General features: G+C 46.2%; 1 protein-coding gene across 4 annotated transcripts in view; it reads left to right on the top strand.

Annotated features, from left to right (window-relative positions):
* Positions 1-21876, top strand: part of NMD3 (NMD3 ribosome export adaptor) — a 90211-nt gene extending 68335 nt beyond the window's left edge. For all 4 annotated transcript variants that reach the window (XM_073578953.1, XM_073578956.1, XM_073578955.1 and 1 more), the window contains 7 exons: positions 5765-5882; positions 7119-7264; positions 10131-10243; positions 14910-14982; positions 18293-18399; positions 20483-20553; positions 21563-21876. In XM_073578953.1, the coding sequence (XP_073435054.1) occupies positions 5765-5882; positions 7119-7264; positions 10131-10243; positions 14910-14982; positions 18293-18399; positions 20483-20553; positions 21563-21696 (762 nt within the window). In that variant the 3' untranslated portion in view covers positions 21697-21876. The remainder of the gene's footprint in view (positions 1-5764; positions 5883-7118; positions 7265-10130; positions 10244-14909; positions 14983-18292; positions 18400-20482; positions 20554-21562) is intronic.
* Positions 21877-23979: the final 2103 nt, after the last annotated feature.

Below are 23979 nucleotides of genomic sequence, written 5' to 3'. Positions count from 1 at the left end.
CATTTCCCCAGGTATCACGGCTCCCCCCCCTCCCCTCTCCCCGGCTGCACTTATCTTATTTCAGCACCAGCAGCTGGGCGGCGGGCACGGATCCTGGTTCAGCTCAGCCCGGCGGCGGGCATGGATCCACAGCGGAGCTATCGCGCGGCTGTGCAGCGTCGCCTCCGCGCTCCCCGCCGGCCGCCGTATCTAATCCAGGCACCGGCTTCAATTGGGGCCTTGTCCAGCGTCGCGGCCATGCCGCCCGCCTTTTCCCTTAGGCGGGCTTCTCTCCCGCCCGTTTTACGCCCGCCCCCTCCCACTCCCTCCACGTCGGCGCTCTGGAGGCTGCGCTCAGCCCCTAGCCTGCCTATCAGCAGCGGGCGGTGCCATCCTTGGCTGAAGTTAGTCCCGCCCTCCTCCCTGTCGCCTCAAGGAAGCGCGCGTTTTTTCCTTCCCGACTCCCCTCAGGCGGCTGCCATTTTCCCCAGCCTGTCAGCCGGACTCCGTCGCCTCTTCTGTGGCCACTGCATACGGACGAGCTGTGCAGCAGCGCTCGCTGGAAGCATCCACAGGACACCGGACCGTGAGTAGCTCTGCAACTGCAGACTGACACCCTCCTCTGCCTCCTGTCCCCCAACCTTCCGGCACTGCTTCAGTGAATTCCCTCACTATGTCTAACTCTAAGCCTGATCGTGCTCGTCCCCCGGCTTCCACTTGCACCTTAGTCAAGTTCTTTGCATGCTCTTCTTGCAAACGCAAACTTCCCTCAGGTCAGTCCACTCCCCTCTGCATCGACTGTAGCAACCCCATTCAGCCCGCCGCCCAGGAGCCCCCTATGGCTCCACGCGAGTGCGAATCTCCCATTCCTGACTGGGCTTCTTCCCTGTCTCAATCAGTGGCGGATCTCACTAGGGTGTCTCAGTCCCTAGTGGCCGTTCTAGATAAGTTGCCCCTAGACACCTCTGCAGGACCCAGCAGGTTACAAGAGGTTCCATCTGAACCAGCCAGCATGAGCCGCAAAAGACTCAGGCAGGATCTCCGTCCGGAATCCTCCTCTCACCACATAGTCCTTCCCAGCATCCTCCTTTTCGCGCCTCCTCACCTGAGTCAGGCGAAGCGTTCTCGGACGCACCATCCGAGGAGATTTTAGAGCTGGATTCGGACCATACCGCGGACATGAAGGTTACGGTACAGAACCTCATTGCAGCGATTAACCATACTTTGGAGATCTCAGACTCCACTGCGAAACCCTCAGATCAGGAGGTTTCATTCAGACGGGCAGACACACCTTCCAGAGTCTTCGCTCCTCATTCTGAGTTTGCCAAGCTCCTCACCAGGGAAAGGGAAACTCCGACCAGGCGCTTTCAAAGAGAGAAGCACCTCGGCGTGCTGTATCCATTCTCTCAAGAGCTCACCGACAACTGGTCGGCTTCTCCCTCTGTAGACGCTCCTGTGTCCAGACTGTCTAACAGCACAGTCCTTCCGATTTCAGGTGTGGCAGCTTTGAAGGATTCTAACGACAGGATCATAGAATACTTAGCAAAGTCAGCATTCGAAGCGGCTGTGACGGTGCTCAGCCCAGCCTTTGCCTCCACTTGGGTAGCAAAGGCCATAGCTACTTGGGCGGAGGATCTCTGCCAAGGCATTCTTGATGGAGCCCAACCAGAGCGACTGGCTGAGCTAGCCAACCAGATCTCCCATGCAGGGGAATATTTGGTCTCCGCCTCCTTAGATGCCGCCTCTTGCGCAACTCAAGCGTCCAGCAACTTGGTAGCAATCCGGCATACAATTTGGCTCAAGGCTTGGCAGGCGGATTTGTCTTTAAAAAAAGTCACTTACCAACCTGCCCTTTCAGGGTGCGTGTCTCTTCAGATCCCAGCTGGACCAGATTATCAAGGACTCCACTGGGGGCACAAGCTCTCTTCTCCCTAAGTCCAAGCCTCGTAGACCTCCTCCAAGGCGTCAGTTTCGGCCCTTTCAGTCTTTCCGCCGCGTCGCGGCGGTGGAACCTTTTTCCAACCAACAAAGGCCGCAAGCACGCCAGGATAGGAAGGAAGGTCTCCTTTAGACCCACTCCAGCCTGGCGATCTCACTACTCCCAGGGCAGATCCCCCAGGTCCAGGACTGGAAGGTCCACCTCGGCATGACTATCTACAAAGTCCCGAGGCACCTTTCCAACTGGGTGGCCAACTCCTTTTCTTCAGAGACGTCTGGCTTGCTTCGGTGGAAGACGCTTGGGTCAGGGAAGTTGTATCCACAGGATACAAGATAGAGTTCGTTCCTCAGCCCCGGGATCGCTTCTTCAAATCCCATCCTCCAAAAGACCCCACCTTAGTTCCGGGCTTCTTTGCATCCATCGACTTCCTTCTCAGTTCCGGCGTGATTGTGCCAGTTCCCGAAACAGAGCGCTTCACAGGGTTTTACTCAAACCTGTTTGTAGTGCCGAAAAAAGGCGCGGTTCGGCCCATTCTGGACCTCAAACTGCTGAACAAGAGGGTCCGCTTGCGACATTTCAGAATGGAGTCCCTTCGCTCAGTAATCGCTTCCATGGAGGCGCAGGAATTCATGTGCTCAGTAGACATTCAGGATGCCTATCTGCATGTCCCCATCTTTCCTGGGCATCAGAAATTCCTGCGCTTCGCTATTCATAAGGACCACTACCAGTTTGTCGCTCTGCCGTTCGGTCTCGCCACCGCGCCCAGAGTGTTTACAAATATCATAGCGGCGTTGATGGCCCTGTTGAGGATCAGAGGTCTCGTACTCTTCCCGTACCTCGACGACATTCTAATCAAGGCTCCGTCTTTTCACCAGACTCTCCAAAACCTTACCATCGTTCTCGACACCCTGTCCAGTTTCGGGTGGCTCGTAAACAAGAAGTCCTGCCTCGTTCCGACTCAACGCCTTGTGTTTCTAGGCTTATTGTTCGACACGCGTCGATCGAGGGTCTTTCTCCCGGAAGAGAAGTTGATCTCGCTGCGTCGAGATGTTCAATCTCTGCAGAGTCCGAAGCTTCCATCTTTCCGGTCAGCCATGAAAGTCTTGGGAAAGATGGTGGCGACGACCGAAGTGATCCCCTTTGCTCAATTTCACACGAGACCGCTTGAACAAGCCATTCTGTCTCGGTGGAACAGGTCCGTTCTCTCCCTGGATCATCAAATTCGCCTCTCGTCCCAGGTCAAACAGTCCCTCAATTGGTGGCTGACGTCACCTCTCATTTCCCTGGGCCGGTCATTCCTTCCGATTCACTGGCAGATTGTGACAACGGACGCCAGCCTTCTCGGCTGGGGAGCTGTGTTTCGTAATCAGACGGTTCAGGGTCGGTGGTCGTCTCAAGAGACAAATCTACCGATCAACGTCCTCGAGATACGGGCGATTTATCTGTCTCTCATTCACTGGGAAAGGCTTCTCAGGGGTCTGCCGGTCCTGATTCAGGCAGTCAATGCCATAGCGGTGGCATATGTCAACCACCAAGGGGGGACACGGAGCTCCTCGGCTCTAGCGGAAGTGTCCAGAATTCTCCACTGGGCAGAGGTATCGGTCCCAGCGATATCCGCAGTACACATTCCCGGCGTGGACAACTGGGCCGACGATTTTCTCAGCCACGAGGGTCTCGTGGCGGGAGAGTGGTCCTTGCATCCGGACGTCTTTCATCAGCTTTGCCGTCGTTGGGGGACTCCGGATGTGGACCTGCTGGCGTCTTGACTGAACAGGAAGGTCCCACAGTTCGTATTTAGGGCCCGAGATCCTCTCGCAGTGGGCGCCGATGCTCTGACCATTCCCTGGTCGCAGTTCAAGCTCCCCTATCTGTTCCCTCCCCTTCCTCTTCTTCCCAAGCTGTTGAAGAAGGTCAAGGTGGAAGGGGTACCAGTCATCCTCATCGCTCCGGATTGGCCCAGAAGAGCTTGGTTCGCGGACATCATCAACCTTCTCGCGGACGCCCCCTGGAAGCTTCCAGACAGAGCAGATCTGCTGTCTCAAGGTCCAATCTGCCACCCCAATTCTCTGCCGCTCAATTTAACGGCCTGGCTGTTGAAACCGCGGTTCTGAAGCGGTCAAGTTTTTCAGATTGGGTTATTCACACCATGATTCGGGCTAGAAAACAATCGTCTTCCAGAATTTATTATCGTACGTGGAAGGCCTATTTCACTTGGTGCGAGGACATTGACGTTTCGGCTATATCCTTTTCTCTCCCTTCTATCCTGGCGTTCCTCCAGGCAGTCCTAGATGCGGGCCTTGCCCTCAGCTCTTTGAAGGGTCAAGTTTCGGCGATTTCCATTCTTTTTCAGAAGACGTTGGCCTCCCGTCCGCAGGTCAAAACTTTCTTCAGGGAGTGGCTTATACCACACCTCCGTACTGCGCTCCTGTGGATCCATGGGATCTCAATCTGGTTCTGGAGGCTCTTCAACGGTCTCCCTTTGAACCTCTCAGGGAAGTCTCCCTGTCCCTTCTCTCTTGGAAAGTAGCCTTTCTGGTGGCCATCGCCTCTATCCTGCACGTGTCGGAATTGGCAGCCCTTTCTAGTCGCCCCCCTTTCTTGGTGCTCCATCAGGACAAGGTGGTCCTGCAGCCTCCGCCTTCCTTCCTTCCTGAAGTGGTGTCCACTTTCCACCTAAATGAGGACATTGTTCTCCCGTCCTTTTGTCCGGGTCCAATCCACCCTCTGGAGCGCTCCTTGAACAAGCTAGACCTGGTCAGGGCGATGAAGGTTTACCTGGCTAGGACGTCTCCCTTGCGGAAGACAGGCTCTCTTTTCATCATTCCAGATGGTGCGCGGAAAGGTCAGCCGGCCTCTAAGGCTACCATTGCTCGCTGGATCAGATCGGCAATTTTGGAGGCCTACCGGGTCAAGCATCGAGTGCCCTCTCCTGGAATTAGAGCTCACTCTATCCGGGCAGTGGGTGCCTCCTGGGCGGTGCACCACAGAGCTTCTGCACAGCAGCTCTGCAAAGCGGCAACCTGGTCTTCGATCCACATGTTTGCCAAATTTTACAAGGTCCACACCTACGCTTCGGCGGACTCCAGCCTGGGCAGAAGGATCCTGCAGGCGGTGATGGTGAGTCCTCAGACCTAATGGAAGTTTGCTTTTCCCTCCCCAGGGACTGCTTTGGGATGTCCCATGGTTTCTGTGTCCCCCAATGTAGCGATAGTGAAAACAGGATTTTTGGGTTGCTTACCGTAAAATCTGTTTCTCGGAGCCTTCATTGGGGGACACAGCACCCTCCCATATTCTGCAACTCCTGTTCTTATGTTGTTTGTTGATTACAGTTGAGTTGGCTGTTTTGTTTTCATTCTGTTTTGTTACTTCTCCTACTACTTTCTCACTAACTGAAGAAATTAGTGCTGGTTGGTGGGGTGTATACTGCGGAGGAGGAGCTAACCTTTTTCTATACATAGTGTCAGCCTCCTAGTGGCAGCAGCATACACCCATGGTTTCTGTGTCCCCCAATGAAGGCTCTGAGAAACAGATTTTATGGTAAGCAACCCAAAAATCCTGTTGTTTTTTTTTTTATAAATTAATGGTACCCAGGGTCCGGAGGAGTCTCCTCTCCTCCGGACCCTGGCTACCATCCGCACAATAGGCTGCGACCAATCAGCGACGTGGGAGGCTGGACTGCACCAGTCAGCGAGGTGGGATTTCCGTTACAGACAGACAGAATTAGACAATTATATAGTAGATATGTGTTGTATGTACAGAGTTAGTAGCCGTACCTGGCCTTTGTATGAATCATCTCACATCATCTGCTTGATTGACATCTTCATGACTCTTCTCCTTATTTCCCAGGACAATGTGGTCTGTCTGTCTCCAAAGTTAGCGCAGAGCCTGGGGAACATGAGTCAGGTCTGTGTGTGTGTTCGGGTCACAAGCGCTGTTCACCTCATTGACCCAAATACTCTGCAAAGTAAGTCTGAACTGTGTCATGTCTTGGATAAAAGTATCTACTCAGCGATTTTTAATGGTAACGTGAGTGACAACCCCACACAGTGGCTCGTATTTAAGGTGGCTTTGTGTTGTAATTATGGCTGCCTGCACTGCAGCTGATATGCCATATTTTTTGGACTGTGAAACGCCTTCCAGGTTTACACAGAAAATAGCAAAAACAGATTTCTTACTAATTTTACCTCAATGAAAGTTTTAAAGAGGAGCGGTCAATATCACTAATTTTAATGGACTAGGGTAGAATAGTGATGTAATTTATGGTTAGCATTTCTCTACTGCACGTGTGTAATATACATTGAGCTTTACAGCACACACGAAATATGCACACGTATACACAACCTTCTACATTAACAATTCATGCACGCTCGGCTCTGCGGCACGTGCGCATACTCGGTCCTGCATACACACACACCATCCATCAAAACACACACACTCTGTATGCATTACCAGATTTTAAAGTTCCTTCCAGGCTTATGACTGATCCCATGACCTGAAAGAACCTTCGTCTACTCCAGATGTGCAGTTCCACTGATCTGCAGTCCTATAGCTTCCTCTCCTGCCCTGCGCTGATCAGATAGATCAGTGTGGGGCTGGAGGAGAGAGAGGGTCTCTTAGTAATCTGGATGGACGTGTGTTGAATTTCTCCTCTATCACAGACCGCTGCCTTCATACCAGAATGCATAAATACTTTTTAGCAGAATTTCTTACTCTTTCTTTTCTCAGTAATAAGAGTTCATTCAATAAAAAAATCTGATTAATATAAACCTATAGAAATAGAGTATGAGGGTATTGGAAAGCTTAATAATCCGTCTGATGGTGACGCTAACCCTGACCACTGGCTGATGGCCGTCGATGGTCGTGTCGATGCTGACAAGCTACACCAGCACACTGTCACTTTTCCCACCTTTTTTATGTTTTTTGACCATGTTGGGAGGAGTCTTTCAGCTTCACAGTAAAGACCGTGCATAGATATAAATGCTGCCTTTCTTAATCTGCCCCAGGACATATGCTCTTACACATGGCTGTGATATTTCACTATTACATGTATGATTATCTGTGTCATGCCTTTTCCACCTACACCTGGGACCACTTTTCTGATTAAATCCATAACCTACATGTGAAATGACTGCCTTATGATCTGTTATTTATTTATGATGAAAGATATGACTTTTTTACTCATTCCCCCCTACCCCTGTAGTTGGTGAAGTGGATGGGAACACATATTGGCGGCATCCCTTTCACAGCTTGTTTCATCCCAAGCAGCTGGAGGAGTTCATTGTGATGGACGTAGACCTCATCAGAGACCGGAAACAAGGAGCAGGTGCTGGAGTCAGATCAAACAAGGTATGGTTTACATTCCCTCTGTACGGCCATATTCTATGGAGAATTTAGGACCTAAGATAAAATCAGGAGAGAACTACTAGAAACCCGACCGACAACCATTCACTTCTCTGGTGGGACAGGTATTTCTGACGTTTTCATCACATAGTTTTTCTATCCTGCACTAATAACTTCCTATCCTCTGCTGACTGCAGAATTGCCTCTTGCACATCTGGACGTGGTGGCTTTTATTTTCGTGCAGCTGGATAAATCCAAATTGCATATACACCATGTTCTAAATTATTATGCAAATTGGTTTTAAGTGCCATAGCACTTTTTTCAATGAAACCCATTGATAGTATTGTGTCTCGTGGTTCTTTGAGTCACTGAAATCAATCTCAGATACCTGTGATAATTTGTTTGCCATGTGAGCACAATAAAAGGAAATCTGGATGTTCCACACTATTAAGCAGGCCAGAGTTTTCAAGTAACATGGGAAAGAAAAAGGATCTCGCTGCTGCTGAAAAGCATCAAATAGTGTAATGCCTTGGTCAAGGGATGAAAACATTAGATATTTCCTGAAAACTTAATAGTGATCATCGTACTGTTAAGAGATTTGTGGCTGATTCTGAGCACAGACGTGTTTGTGCTGATAAAGGCAGAATGAGGAAGGTTTCTGCCAGGCAAGTTCATCGGATTAAAAGAGCAGCTGCTAAAATGCCATTATAAACCAGCAAACAGACATTTGAAGCTGCTGGTGACTCTGGAGTCCCTCGAACCTCAAGGTATAGGATTCTTCAAAGGCTTGCTGTGGTGCATAAACCTACTATTCGGCCACCTCTAAACAGTGCTCATGAGCAGAAACGGTTGCTGTGGGACCGGACATACATGAAGACTAATTTTCAAACAGTCTTGTTTACTGTTGAGTGTCGAGCATGGCCCAGATGGATGGAGTAGTGGATGGTTGGTGGATGGCCACCATGTCCCAACAAGGCTGTGACGTCAGCAAGGAGGTGGAGGAGTCATGTTTTGGGCTGGAATCATGGGGAAACAGCTGGTAGGGCCCTTTAAGGTTCCTGAAGGTGTGAAAATGACCTCTGCAAAGTATATAGAGTTTCTGACTGACCACTTTCTTCCATGATATAAAAAGCATAAACGTGCCTTCAGGAGCAAAATCATCTTCATGCATGACAATGCACCATCTCATGCTGAAAAGAATACCTCTGAGTAATTGGCTGTTATGGGCATAAAAGGAGATAAACTCATGGTGTGGCCACCATCTTCCCCTGACCTCAACCCTATAGAGAACCTTTGGGGTCAAGCAAAAGAACTATATGGGTGGGAGGCAGTTCACATCAAAACAGCAGCTCTGGGGGGCTATTCTGACTTTATGCAAAGAAATACAAGCAGAAACTCTCCAAAAACTCACAAGTTTAACGGATGCAAGAATTGTGAAGGTGACATCAAAGAAGGGTTCCTATGTTAACATGTGACTTGGCCTGTTAGGATGTTTTGGAGATAAATAGCTTTTTTTGTTCAGTGAATGTGACCTCCTAATGCTTCAAATTCCACAAATGGGCATTTTCAGTTCCTTAAAATATATCAAATGTTTAGAAATTCTACTGTGCCTAATAATTTGGAACAGTGCATTTTGAGTTTTCATTCATTTTGGAGATTATACTGTTATCATTGAGGGGTTTCTTCAATAAAATTTGATGTACGCTCTAACGGGTGATGACTTTTATTAGACTGACTATCATTTCCACAGACCATTTAGGAAAATCAGAGAAAAATATCATTCCTTAAAGAGTTTTTTTTTTTAGCAGTTTTTTTTTCCTTGAAGACTTTGATTTTTTTTTTTCAACCTTTTGATTTGACTTTTTTTTTTTCCACCAGCCATTTTTTAAAAAATTTGTTCAGCATAAAAAACACTGAAAACTCTTCATATGAACAACAAAGTGGATATTCCATAGGAAGTGTTTTTGAGGAGGTTTTTTGTAGCTCCTCAAAGATCTGTATGAGAACGTACCGATAGCGCCTCATTAAATGGAATTTATCACCTTGTTTATTTCTCCATATATCACAGAATCCCTGTCATTTCCAGTAGATTAGATTATGCCGCCATATTACTTTGTTTTTTTCTTATTTGCTGTGGCACACGATTCCTCTCCATTATCACTTTCTAAATATATGGCTTCCCCCATCTCCCCATCTATTTTCTGCTGATGGACCGCTAATCCTCCTATGCACGTTATAGGGCAAAAGCTGGAGGTAGGGAGGCCATCAGTCGCCAGTAGATGGCCAGAACCCTAGCTCTGCAGCTGATTACCAGGGAGATTATGGAAATGGCTGCAAGAAAAAAAAATTAGGCAATCCAGCACTGGTATGAGGGCCTCTGCTAATGTTACATGCTGCCCTCAGATCGAGCAACATAAACCTCAAAACCAATATTCTGTAAACTAAATCTTGCAGAACAAGTGGCTAGAAATGCAAAGTACCGGTATATGAGTTTAGTTCTTTTACTTGTACCTAGGATTCTTTGAATCTTTTATTTAGATTTTTTTATGTGTAAAGTGATGACATTTCAGTTTTTGTGTACTAAAAAAATGCCACAAATGTCTGCTAGTTGTGGTTATCATCTGCCTGATAGCTGTGGAGCTATTGCTCTGCTGTTTTCAGTTTTCCCATACCGGTGAATGGTAAGAGCCGGTGTATGCGTGGCCCCCTCTCCTGGCACTGCAGTTTGGGCGTTGATCTGAACTGAGGATTAGGGTGGCGTTCTTGAGATGTTATATTGAGTTCTTGTTTTATAACCCAAAAGGACCTAGCTTGTAGTTTCAGCTTATAATACAATTTCCATACTTTGTATGATTGTATTTCTCTTTCCCAGCACACACTTGCGGAGGTTTGGGTGCAGAAAACATCGGAGATGAACACAAGTCAGCAGTACCACTGTCGCACTCATCTAGGGCATCTCCTGAATCCAGGAGACCTGGTGCAGGGGTAAGTCATTCGCAGAATGTACAGTAAAGACCTCCAGGTAGCTCCCTGTAGACCTGACCATACATGATGCGATGGGCCAAAATGGGGCTGAGTAATTGTCTGACATATCCTACATATAAATGATGCGACAGTCATCATATGCAGTGGGGGAAATAAGTATTTGATCCCTTGCTGATTTTGTAAATTTGCCCACTAAGATATGAAAAGTCTATAATTTTAAGGGTAGGTTAATTTTAACATTGAGAGAGAGAATATCAAAAATAAAATCCAAACAGCCCTAAAAATAGGGAAAAAGGGGAACAGCGCCGCGTACGATCTAAGTGCAGTAGAAACCAGGGTGTAAATTGCACGCTTTTGTGATTGCACTCACCTAGTGAGAGGTGAAATGAAGAATTGAAAGAGGGTCCAACAGGAATCCAGGAGTAATGGACTGCAGCTCGGTCGACTGGGCGCACGAAGGGCTTCAGACATCCGTGGTAAAAAGAATGGATAACAAGGACACTCCCAGCTTGTAGCCGGCGCTCCCGTAAAAAGGTTCTCGTGAATATTAAATGTAAAAGTATACTTTAATAAAGAATAACAGGACAACGCGTTTCGACTCAAACACCTTGGAGTCTTCCTTAGGTCATTAAAATATGTATAATATAAAAGAAGTTCAACCACACGCGCTTTATGTACATTCAACTCCCATAGGATCAAATAGGGCGGAGTAATGGGGGAGCTCTGAAGCACCGCCCAGAAAAGGAAAACTTTGTGCAGACAGAGTGGTAGAGTATCCACTCACACACACCGAACCTGAATGATACTAGCGCCAAAAATAAAATCCAGAAAATCACGTTTAAATTATGTAAATTTATTTGCATTTTGCAGTGATAAATAAGTATTTGATCCCCTACCAACCATTAAGAGTTCTGGCTCCTACAGACCAGTTTGACGCTCCTAATCAACTTAATAATAATAATACATTTTATTTCTATAGCGCCAACATATTCCGCAGCGCTTTACATTTCAGAGGGGACTTGTACAGACAATAAACATTACAGCATAACAATAATCACATAGATCATAACAGATACCAAGAGGAATGAGGTCCCTGCTCGCAAGCTTACAATCTATGAGGAAAAAAAAGGGAGACACGAAAGGTGGGTGCTAACAGTTGCCCTGATAGTATGGACCAGCCATAATGTTAAGTGTGTAACAGTACAGACACAGAGGGCTAATGGATGCATAAAGCATGTGGGAACATGATGCAGGGAACCTGGTTATGGTAAAACTTTTGGCTGTGCCACACAGGGATAGATTAGGTTAATGTGTTGAGGCGATAGGCCAGTCTGAATAAATGAGTTTTCAGGGCATGCTTAAAATTGTGGGGATTGGGGACTAATCGTATTGACCTGGGAAGTGCATTCCAAAGAATTGGCGCAGCACGCATTAAACACAGCTGTCTTACATTGTCACCTTTATAAAAGACTCCTGTCCACAGACTCAATTATTCAGTCAGACTCTCACCTCTACAACATGGGCAAGACCAAAGAGCTTTATAAGGATGTCAGGGACAAGATCCTAGACCTTCATAAAGCTGGAATGGGCTACAAAACCATACGTAAAGCGCTGGGTGAGGAGACAACTGTTGGTGCACTAGTAAGAAAATGGTAGAAATAAAAAATGACTGTCAATCAACATTGATCTGGGCCACCATGCAAAATATCACCTTGTGGGGTATTTTTGATCATGAGGAAGGTGAGAGATCAGCCTAAAACTATACGGGGGAACTTGTTAATGATCTCAAGGCAGCTGGGACCACAGTCACCAAGAAAACCATTGGTAACACATTACGCCGTAAAGGTTTAAAATCCTGCAGTGCCCACAAGGTCCCCCTGCTCAAGAAAGCACATGTACAGGCCTGTCTGAAGTTTACCAATGAACACCTGGATGATTCTGGGAGTGATTGCGACAAGGTGCTATGTTCAGATAAGACAAAAATTGAGCTCTTTGGCATTTACTCAATTCGCCGTGTTTGGAGGAAGAAAAATGCCTATGACCCAAAGAACACCGTCCCCACTGTCAAGCATGGAGGTGGAAACATGTTTTGGGGGTGTTTATCTGTTAATGGCACAGGACTACTTCACTGCATCAATGGGAAAGTGGATGGCGCCATGTACCGTAAAATCCTGAGTGACTACCTCCTTCCCTCCGCCAGGACATTAAAAATGGGTTGTGGCTGGGTCTTCCAACAAAACAATGACCCAAAACATACAGCCAAGGCAACAAAGGAGTGGCTCAAAAAGAAGCACATTAAGGTCATGGAGTGGCCTAGCCAGTCTCCAGACCTTAATCCCATAGAAAAGTTATGGATGGAGTTGAAACTCCCGAGTTGCCAAGCGACTGCCTCAAAATCTTAATGATTAAGATTTAATGATCTTAAGATGATCTGCAAAGAGGAGTGGACCAAAATTCCTCCTAACATGTGCACAAACCTCATCATCAACTGCAAAAAACGTCTGACTGTTGTTCTTGCCAACAAGGGTTTTGCCACCAAGCATTAAGTCTTGTTTGCCAGAGGGATCAAATACCGTATATACTCCTGTATAAGCCGAAATTTTCAGCACCTTTTTTGTGCTGAAAACGCCCCCCCCTCGGCTGATACACGAGCTATTATCCAGAAAGCCAGCGGGGGGAAGGGAAGCGACGGAGCAGAGGCAGGAGGCGGCGGCTGTGACATCATACTCACCCTCCTCGCGCGGTCACTGCATTTCCCTGCATCTCTAACTCGGCAGCTCTCCCTGTGCTGAGCGGTCACGTGGTACCACTACTTAAGGTAATGAATATAGACGCGTCTCCACTCCCATAGGCGTGGAGCGCATATTCATTACCTTAATGAGTGGTACCACGTGACCACTCAGCACAGGAAGAGCTGCCGCGCCGGGGCAATGGATATGCAGGAACGTGCATGGACCGCGCAAGGAGGGTGAGTATAACTCGGGGAGGACACCGAGCCATGCATACAAGAGGGAGGATGCCAAGCCATGCATACAAGCGGGAGGACGCCGAGCCATGCATACAACTAGGAGACCGGGGGGCCACACATAGCAGGACTGGGATGAGGGGACAATGCATAATCGGTTTATACTCTAGTCAATAATCTTACCCAGTTTTCTGTGGCAAAATTAGGTGCCTCTGCTTATACTCGGGTATATACGGTACTTATTTCTCACAATACAAGGTGATTTTCTGGATTTTATTTTTGATATTCTATCTTTCAATGTTAAAATTAATCTGCCCTTAAAATTATAGACTGTTCATGTCTTCGTGAGTGGGAAAACTTACAAGATCAGCAAGGGATCAAATAATTATTTCCCCCACTGTATGTGTTGGCAGCTTGGCAAAACACTGGATAAACGTTTCTCAGGTGACTAAATTATTAATAATTTGTATAAAGGGAAATTTCTGGCTAAATGTTTGGAATACTGGTAATCTATAGAAGCATTCCTCCACCCATCAATGTTTTTATCCTCTTAATATATTGCAATAATCCTGTTATCGCACAATGTACTTGCAATTGCTCATTTTGCCCTTCTGCAAAGGTAGTTCTTTTTTCTATGTTCTATGTAGAAAGAGGAAGTCTCTGGTCCCTGCATTTATCATTCCCTTCCTCAACTCCTATCCCAGATGCTCCCCTTCCAGGCACTTTTGCAGTGACCTATGACTCATGCAGGGAAAATTGACCACCTGATTTTCCATAGCGCTGAAAAGGATTCAGCTAGTCAGTTTTTAATCACGTGATGTCATAAACCTAATGGAAAAGAGAAGAATTAGCTGGGTAGAAAGGCAAAATGAGGAAAACGAATACATAGTGCTATATAATATGTTACTTTAGGCTCTGTGCACACGGTGCGGATTCTGCTGCGGATCTGCAGCAGAACTGCAGGTGATGTACAGTACCCTTATAGCCTATGTTACAAAAAAAAAAAACCGCTGTGCACATTCTGCGGATTTTTCTGCGCGGTACAAAAAATGCAGCATGTCACTTCTTTTGTGCGGTTTTCCACCTGCTCCATTCTCCAAATCCACAGGGGGAAATCTGCAGGGGAAAACCGCACAAAAACCGCACTGAAACCGCAAAAAAAGGAAGAAATCCGCAGGAAAAATGCATGTCATTAGACCTGCGGATTTAGTAAAATCTGCGCGGGAGGATCCGCACTGTGTGCACATAGCCTAACAATATTCATTTATGTACAGCATTTTGCATGTATGTATGTAGGTGTGTGTGTGTATATAATATATAAAATTGTGTATATATTACACACATGTATACATACGTGCACCCACACAGATTATACCTTCCTGTTCCTGCTGTGTTAGATTACTGCTTTCCTTCTGTAAGCCCCGTGGGTTCTCCCCTGTATTTTCGGACAGTTTGTGCCCCTGTAGTGCCGCCTGTCACTGTTATCTGCAGTGCAGGGAGACTCTGTTCCCTCTGGAGAGTGTGTGGGTGTACTGGTAAATTACACACACTTCCCAGCTCCGCAGCTCCCTGATGATCTGCTTTGTTTCAGCACTTGTGAATATTGCTAAACTGCAGAAACCCCCCCCCCCCCCGAAACTGTGAAATAATTCCGCCAGTAGCCAGTCATGGCTGAGGACTTTCTTATGTCTCTTTTTTCAGGTTTGATTTGGCAAACTGTAATCTGAATGATGAATTTATTAACAAGATGAATCCTCATCATGTACCTGACGTGGTAAGTCTCTTTATGACCCCTAGATGGCACTCTTGGGTCACAAATGGAAGTCGATAGTAGAGCTGGCCAGCTGCAGTCAACCCTGTATCTCTTCTGGCAGGACTGTGGCTATTATGTACGTGTCGTGTTCGTATCTATGCTTGCTTACAGGTTAATGCGAAACCTGCTGACGTACATTACAGCACTAGCGCCTGAATGTAGCTACTCCAGGATGGACTGAACAAGTAATGCTGCATTTAGATGGACCAATTATTTGCCATTAGGGAGATGAATTGCAGTACTTGTCAGTGGCCATTAAGCAATGAGCAGGGCTACTGTGTTCCACACAAAATATCGCTTAGTTCAGTGACCAATATAGCCCCCCCTTCTATTTCATTAAGTCATAAGCCGTCCATCCATGGAGTCTGTCAGGTTCTTAATATGTTAAGATCAGCTTTTTGGGCTGCACCAACCACCGCGTCGCAGACACTGGTCAGAGGGGTGACTGTTTCCCTTCACCATTAATCTCCTGTATAAGAAGAGCCCACAAGTTCTCTATAGGGTTTAGGTCAGGTGAGGCAGGGGCCAGGTCATTATTCTTTCATCTAAAAGGCCCTGACTGGCAGCCAGGCAGTGGAGACGTCGATGTTGTGATGGAACATTATACTGCCGAAAAATCATGGTTTTTGTCAAAGATACAGATTTTTTTCCTGTACCTTTGCTGGAAGAAAGTGTGTTCTTTTAAACTGGCAGCAGGTTTTGGGAGTTGATTTGGAGTCCACCTTCACCCTAAAAAGGTCCAACTACAGGTGCTTCTCACAAACTTAGCTTATCATCATTTATTTCAGTTCTTCAATACAAAAAGTGAAGTGCATATATTATATTGATCTATTTCAAGTGTTCATTTTTGTTAATGTTGATGAGTATGTCTTACAGCCAATGAAAATCCAAAAGTCATTATTGCAGTAAATTAGAATAATTAACAAAAAACACCTGCAAAGGCTTCCTGAGCATTTAAAGGCCCCATAGTCTGTTACAGTAGGCTCCACAATCATGGGGAAGACTGCTGACATGACAGATGTCCAGAAGGTAGTCATTGTTACACTCCACATGGAGGGTAAGCCACAAAAGGTCATTGCTAAAGAAGCTGGCTGTTCACAGAGTGCTGTATCCAATCATATTAAAGGAAAGTGAAGTGGAAGGAAAAAGTGGTAGAAAAAGGTGCCCAAGCAACTGTGAAAACTTCAGCCTTGAAAGGATTAAGAAAAGGCCATTCAAAAAATTGTGGGAGATTCACATGGAGTGGACTGCTGCTGGAGTCATTGCTTCAAGAGCCACCACATACAGACGTATCCAGGACATGGGCTACAGTGTCGCATTCCTTGTGTCAAGCCATTCATGACCAATAGACAACGCCAGAAGCATCTTACTGGACCAAGGAGAAAAAGAACTGGACTGTTGCTCAGTGGTCCAAGGTGTTGTTTTCAGATTAAAGCAAATTTTGCATTTCATTTGGAAATCAAGGTCCCAGAGTCTGGAGGAAGAGTGGAGTGACAAACAATCCAAGCTGCTTGGGGTCTAGTGTGAAGTTTCCACAATCAGTGATGGTTTGGGGAGCCATGTCATCTGCTGGTGTAGGTCCTCTGTGTGTATCAAGACCAAAGTCAGTGCGGCCGTCTACCAGGAAACTTTAGAGCACTTCATGCTTCCTGCTGCCGACAAGCTTTTTGGAGATGAAATTTAATTCTCCAGCAGGACTTGGCACCTGTCCACACTGCCAAAAGTACCAATACCTGGTTTATAAACAACAGTATCACTGTGCTTGATTGGCCAGCAAACTCACCTGACCTTAACCCCATAGAGAATCTATGGGGTATTGTCAAGATGAAGATGAGAGACACCAGACCTAACAGTGCAGGCGAGGTGAAGGCTGCTATCAAAGCAACCTGGGCTTTCATAACCCCTCAGCAGTGCCACAGGTTGATCGCCTCCATGCCACGCCGCATTGATGCAGTAATTGATGCAGAAGGAGCCTCGACCAAGTATTGAGTGCATTTACTGACCATACATTTCAGTAGGCCAACATTTCGGATTTTAAAATCTTTTTCAAGCTGGTGTTATAAAGTATTCTAATTTACTGAGATAATGACTTTTGGGTTTTCATTGGCTGTAAGCCATAATCATCAACATTAACAGAAATAAACACATGCAATAGATCACTCTGTTTGTAATGACTCTATATAATATGAGTTTCACTTTTTGTATTGAAGAACTGAAATAAATTAACTTTTTGATGATATTCTAATTTAGTGAGAAGCACGCTTCTCGTTTGATCATCCTCTAATCTTTTGCAGCTAATGTTCAGATTTTTTTTTTCTCAACACGTTTTTGCGACCCTGTTGACTATTGTTAAGAACTTGTGACTTTTCAGTGTCAGTGGAAATTTTTTTGGGCCCATTTTCAACAAGCTGCCTAATAATTTTGCACACCCTGATAAAGGATTTTGTATCCTTACACCCCACCTCATTGCACAAATGCACATCATGTGATCTGCTTCATCCAATAAGCATTCACATTTATACAGTTTGGAGTTGGAGAATCATTAAAAATTATAATATGGTCAAAATACTCACCTAATAACTGCAGAGAGTGTAATAAAAGGGTTCTCCAACTACGGCAATGTCAGACCGAAGCCTGATCCTATTGGGAAAGCTGTGATGGCCCGCTTTTCCCCATTTCTCACATGTGACCTTAGTCTGCCTAATGAGGAGGATTCCATCTATTGCTACTTTTAGTAAGAATGCGTCTTAAAGGGGTGGTCCACTTTATCTGCAGATGGGAGATTGTGACCAGACCTGTCCATCCGCCTCCTTTTGCATAAAGGAAGTCTGTTTTACATTTGGAGGAGGCGCTGCCTAGGAAACATATACATGGCACAAGTGTTTGAGAGTGTGTGTGTGTGTGTACATATATGATACATACAATATATACACTCGCCTACCTTCCTTTTGGCTGTGCTAGTTGTATGTTAAGAGTGGCATTTGGCATTGCCTGGAGCCTTTGCCTGGAATTTTGGCCCCTTTTTATCTATAATCTATATTTATCTTACTAATGCACTTTTTTCATGTATAAAGCACTTATTTTCAATTTTTTTATTTTTTATGTTTGGAAAATGATTTATTTTTTCAGGAGCTAGATTAAAGCGGGTAAAGTGGTAGTGGGCGCTCTGTAACATATCTAGAGTTAGTTTAATTGTGATATGTGCTGAGAGAAGATCTTCAGATCGCCTTTGACGTATTTTGACATATATTTCTTTTGATCTTTCGTTCAGGTTTTAATTAAGAAGAGTTATGACCGTTCTAGACGTCAGCGGCGGAGAAACTGGAAGCTGAAGGAGCTAGAAAGAGAAAAGGAAGGCATGGACACGGATGATGAAAGGTCTGTAGGTCGAATAACCATTCGGGCTCTGCAGTTTTTAGGTCAACGGGTCTGCTTTGTGTCCATTTGGCAGATGAATGGGACATGATGGCGTTTATCACTTCTAAATTCAGTTACATTTGTGTCCTAACAATTCTCTTTCTTATTGGCTGGAGGAGTCCAAAGTTCTGGAAATATCATCTCTGAAAGACACGAATGTTTTGTCGACATCAGAAGAGAAACTTTGCCTTTCAAATCCCTTGTGGAGACTATAAAATTTGCGCAGGACCTGCTTTGGTCTGGGACTTTTTTTTTTTTTTTTATATCAGATGTTTTAGTTAAAGGGGTATTCCCATCTTAGGTACATATGGCATATCTATGTTATATGCTATAAATGTATTCCAGGTACAGATCTCCTCACTAGGACGTGTTGCCCCAGATTGGGGTTTTCTGACACCTGTCTTTCCAGGTGAAGTTATCACTGCATCCAGACAGAGAATACTTGGAGAGATGGGTGCTTGCTCCATTGTTTGGTCCTACACCGAGACCCGGTACTACACTGGAACAATCATCTGCCAGACAGACATGTTCACTATGTACCTTGTGGATATTGAAGACCATATAAAATAGTTTTCTAATAGGATGTATGACTAACCCAACCAGAGGCTTCACCTCAACCTGTTTGAGCACATTGTGGTGACAATTATGTACAAGGCTCAACATAGCAAGTTTCCTTTTGGCTAAATGGCTGCTGGCCTCTGCTTCCATATTTCTTGGTGGAAAAATCTGATCAGAGCATATAAATGTCCTCCATTAGATATTCATGTGCACGCACATGCTTATTTTTTTTAAATATCCACTTCCAAAACCAAAAATCCACCACGTAGATGCTGAAGATGCTGTTTCCTTGTATGCATGTAAAGCTGGAGTCACACATAGCGACTTACCAGCGATCCCGACAATGATATCAACGTGTCAGGATCGCTGGTAAGTCGCTATGAGATCGCTGGTGAGCTGTCAAACAGACAGCTTCACCAGCGATCAGCACAGCGACGCCGAGCGCGCGGTGTCGCTGTGTTCGTTACCAGCGCGCTGATGCAGGGAGCTGGTAACTAACGTACACATCGGGTATCTAAGGGATGCACGTCCCTTGGATACCCGATGTGTACGTTAGTTACCAGCTGATCGCTGGTCTCCCGCCTGTCACACGCAGCGATGCGTGCTGGCCAGCGGGAGATCAGCGACAAAAGAAATGTCCAGAGGTTTCTTGCAGCGATACCGGCAGGGGGGCCGGTCGCTGATCGCTGTCACACACAGCGATCTCGCTGGTGAGATTGCTGTTGTGTCACAAAACTTGTGACTCAGCAGCGATCTCGCTAGCGAGATCGCTATGTGTGACGGGGCCCTAAGAAATTCCCCGGTCTGTTGGCACACATGCAAGTGAACCTGTTGGCTGATTCATGCTGCCTAACGAGGTGACTAGTTTCACAGTTATCTCCCACCAGATTTTTCTTTTGTTTATCTAGTAGAGCAGGTATAGAGAAGCCAGCGTGGACCGGCCTCTTCGACTAGTTACCCTTCCCTGGTCCCAGTCTCCATTATGTTTCTTCTCTGAAACACACTCAGCGTTTGTTGTTTATTTTATTGAAGTACATTGATCAGACACTAAAGAACAGCACATGGCTATCCACCATTTCATGTCCTACTTGATGCTTCCGCGGGACCTTGGGCATGGACAGTGTGAAATGGCCATAGGCTATGTGCTGTTCATCTGTATTCCCTGTCCCATCTGTGCATCAAATACACAAGATTTACATACTTTGTGGTTGGGGCACAACTGAATTTACTTGAATGAAGCACAATAAGACTATTGAGCACCTGTGAAAAGCGTTATTTGATCGTTAGGATGTATATTATTGCTGTTAGGTGAAAATAATGGATGAGTGGTGCGACACATCCATACCTTTCATGGAAAGCACTGAAGGCTGTCGTCTAATTGATTGTTCCCAAAAGACCAAGAATTTAGCACTAGAACATTTTTGTAGCCATATTATTCTGTTTCATTGTCTACATGCATGTTTTTATTTTTCCTTTTTCTTACCAGGCAATATCAAGATTTCCTTGAAGATCTAGAGGAAGATGAAATTTTGCGGAAAAATGTTAACATTTATAAAAGTGAGGAACTGCATTTTTGCTAATTTAGTAGATTGCATTTTACAAAGAATGGAGATTAGATAATGGAGCATGTTACGAGAGCACGTTTAAGGCCATATACACATTAGCCTAACATTAGCTGAACATGCTTTTGTCTGCAGGATGACAGTCTAATGTGTATGGGGCCTCCCGACTCTCCCCTGAGAGATGAGATAGGGCGAGACGGATCCTTTTGTTCTCCTTGAGATAAGCTGCTGCCATAGGAGTCTGGTAGTGACTGAGTCATAAAGAAGACAGGACCGATCGGCAGAGGTCAGGAGAGTTGGCGGTCTGCCGAGTTATCAGTCGCATCATTGTACAGTCGACAGCCATCTTTAAACTAGACAGGCACACTAATCACATTCATCACAGTGGTTCATGCTGGATGATAAATCTAGGGCATCGCTAGACAGTATAGTTTATGTTTACACCTTCTATTAGTTGTCTTACTCTGTGCCAGACATAGTCCCCACATTTTGGTGAATGTTGTTGCCTGTAAAGCCACAGCCCTTTCTCGTAAAGCCACACATTTAGTATATCCCCCTAAAAGTGTAACCGTCGTTTTAATTTTTATTTCATAAAATAATAGAACACTTGAAAATAAGCAACCCTGTAATTTGTCTTATCAGAGGAATCTGCTTCTTTCTCTGTCAGAATTGATTTGTCAGCAACATTCTCACTTGTGAGGTAAAATCTGTATTCAGTGAGGACAGGCTCTCCATTACTGCAATGTTTTGTAAGAACTCGCGTACATACACACGTGCACATTTAGAAATCTCTCTCTCCTTTCCCTACTGGTATGCCCGTATAGATATTGCATCATATATCTTCTGTCTGAAATGCATTGGTTCTGAATTGTTTGCTCACATTTGAGATTCCTGCTTTTCTGTGTGAGAAGTACAGAGATTCCTTCAGGTCCTGAGCATCCTGCATGATGTGCTTTCCCGGCACTTTTTGGTTTCTGAGCTCACGCTGTCTTTTCTTCTTTCAGATGCTAACATTGCAGTGGAGAGTGACACTGACGAGGAGGGAGCGCCCAGAATCAGCCTGGCAGAGATGCTAGAAGATCTTCACATTTCTCACGATGCCACCGGTGGGGAAGGGGCAGAAATGCTGACAGAATAGACTTGCTTCAAGGCTTCCCGCTGCTGCGTCTCTTAGAAGAGGATTTAAAATGTGTCCAATTTCATTCTGAACCATCTAAACGTGCGCTCATACATATTCCCTCTGAACTTGGATTACTGTACACTAAGCTCTTGTGTGTTTTCCCTCCAACTGCCAAATATTAAAATAACTGGTGGTTAAGCTGTTTGGATCTTCCTATGTTCTCCTGTGCTGACATCTTATGAGGAGCGGGTGAGCACAGCACATTCTCCAGGTGTTTGCAGGACAGATTACTACAGAAGACACTGAAAACTCCTCATGAATCTGGAGCTTCGTAGCTCTCGTCTCACGTTCCTGGCAGTTGTTATAGCACAGAGATCTCACATTGAGAAGGTGAATTTTACTTCACTTTCCCTTCTAAATGTATTGGAAATATTAAAGCGGTTTTCTCATTTAATAAGAATGGTGCTATTTTAGCATTGATGACCTACACTAATAGGTCATCAATGTCTGATTAGCCGGGGTCCGACAATCAGCTGCTATCGGTGACGTCGTCAGCCAGAAATGCTCACTTGCAGAGCTGGCCGTCCTCTTTTAGTGGCAAGGTTTGGTACTACACATCTGTCTCCTGCTCAAAACAATAGGAGGCTGATATGTAGTACCCTGTGGAGGCCACTACCAAAAGAGTGAGCAGTCCCACAAGTGGGTATTTCCAGCTGGCTGCCTCCGCCACCCATAGCTGATTTGTGGGGGTGCTGAGTGTCAGACTCTGGTCGATCAGACATTGATGACCTATCCTAAGGATAGGTCATCAGTACTAAAGTTGTGGTGAACCTCTTTAAGGAAAGTGAACCCCAAAAGCTCTTATACATGTAAAATAACCAACAGAGCAGGCAACTTGCCTCATCGAGTCAAGCGCGAGTACTCTCCCTCTCTGGGTCAGCATGTGCCACTATTGGGGTTTTGGCTGCAGTGGTGACATCATGTCAACAGCACACATCACTGCTGTAGCCAATCACTGAGCTCGGCAGCTGTGCCAAGGAAAAAGGCACTTGCTGCTGTTCTCAGGAATTGCCTGCAGTGGTGATGTGTGCGCTGTCAACATGCCATCACCACTGCAGCCAAAACCCAAGATGGGGAGCTGGCACTGAACCCGGGGAGAGTGTGCGTACCTGCTCTGTTGGTATTGTAGGTAAATAAGAGCATTTATGGTTCACTTTCCTCAAGGTGGAAAACCCCTTATCGATGAACAAAATCTAAGAAATTGCCTGCTTCAATGAGGATGGCAGTAAGTTGGTGAAGTCCACCTATGTTTTCAGTCATAAGTTGTGGAGATGATGGGTCAGGGCAATGACTGCACTCAAATATGGCTGCCTACATCTGTGTATGGACCAAAAAGTGGATACAAAGTATCCTGAACACACCACTCAGAAAGAGAGATATATCATATATAAAAATTAAATTTCTCCTTCGTCTCATTGGGGGACACAGAGACTGTGGGTGTGTGCTTCTGCCGTCTGGAGGCTGACACTAAGTATACAAAAAAAGAGTTAGCTCCTCCTCCGCCGCATACACCCTCGCCCCCAGACCGGGCGTAACTCAGTTTTTTGCTTAGTGTCTGATGGAGGCACACGCAGTCTGGAGCTCCAGACTAGGTTTTTTTTTTTTTTTTTTTTTTTTTTCCCCTCTATGAAGATAAGACAGGGGCGACGGATCCTATAGAGAGGGTCCGATCTCCCCAAATCATCAACGGGCGACCACGTGTGAGTAACCCTCCACGTGTTTCTCTCCCGCACCGAGGGACGCATCTGGGACTTTTCCCCAGACAACTATTTTTCTTTTTTATTTTGAAAGAGGCGGCAACGCATCCTGATAAGAGGATTGCGGTTTCCCCATCGTCCCCAACGGGCGAGCACGTGTGAGCGATCCTCCACGTTGTTCTCTCCTGCAACGTGGAAATGCCCCTACCACCCCTAGGTAGTGAGTCCAGGGGTGGAGTTGGAGGCGCAGGTAAGCCAGGGATTGAAGCGGAGAGCGGAGAGCGGTACAGTAGCCTCCCCCTCCCTGCCCAGGGATGGGGTTGAGAAGCACCTCCGTAGAGCCCCCTCGGCGGCCCGGCTCACCTTTGGTTGATAGGCCGGGACCAGGTAGTCCGTCTCTCACCCGGCGCTGCCCCCGGCGGGTAACGCCGCACGCGGAGCGCGGCCGGAGCCCCGCGGGCGGCCGCGGCCCCCGCTGTATGGGGAGATCCGTGAGCGCGCGCCCGCCCGCCGACTTCCGGGGATGGCCGGAAGCCCCGCCCAC

This window comes from Dendrobates tinctorius, unplaced genomic scaffold (genome assembly GCF_039654945.1).
Source record: "Dendrobates tinctorius isolate UK_male_01 unplaced genomic scaffold, ASM3965494v1 ptg000060l, whole genome shotgun sequence".
Classification (NCBI taxonomy): Eukaryota; Metazoa; Chordata; class Amphibia; order Anura; family Dendrobatidae; genus Dendrobates; species Dendrobates tinctorius.
Note: the sequence above shows the minus strand (reverse complement) of the source record. Positions and strands in the feature narration are given on the sequence as shown.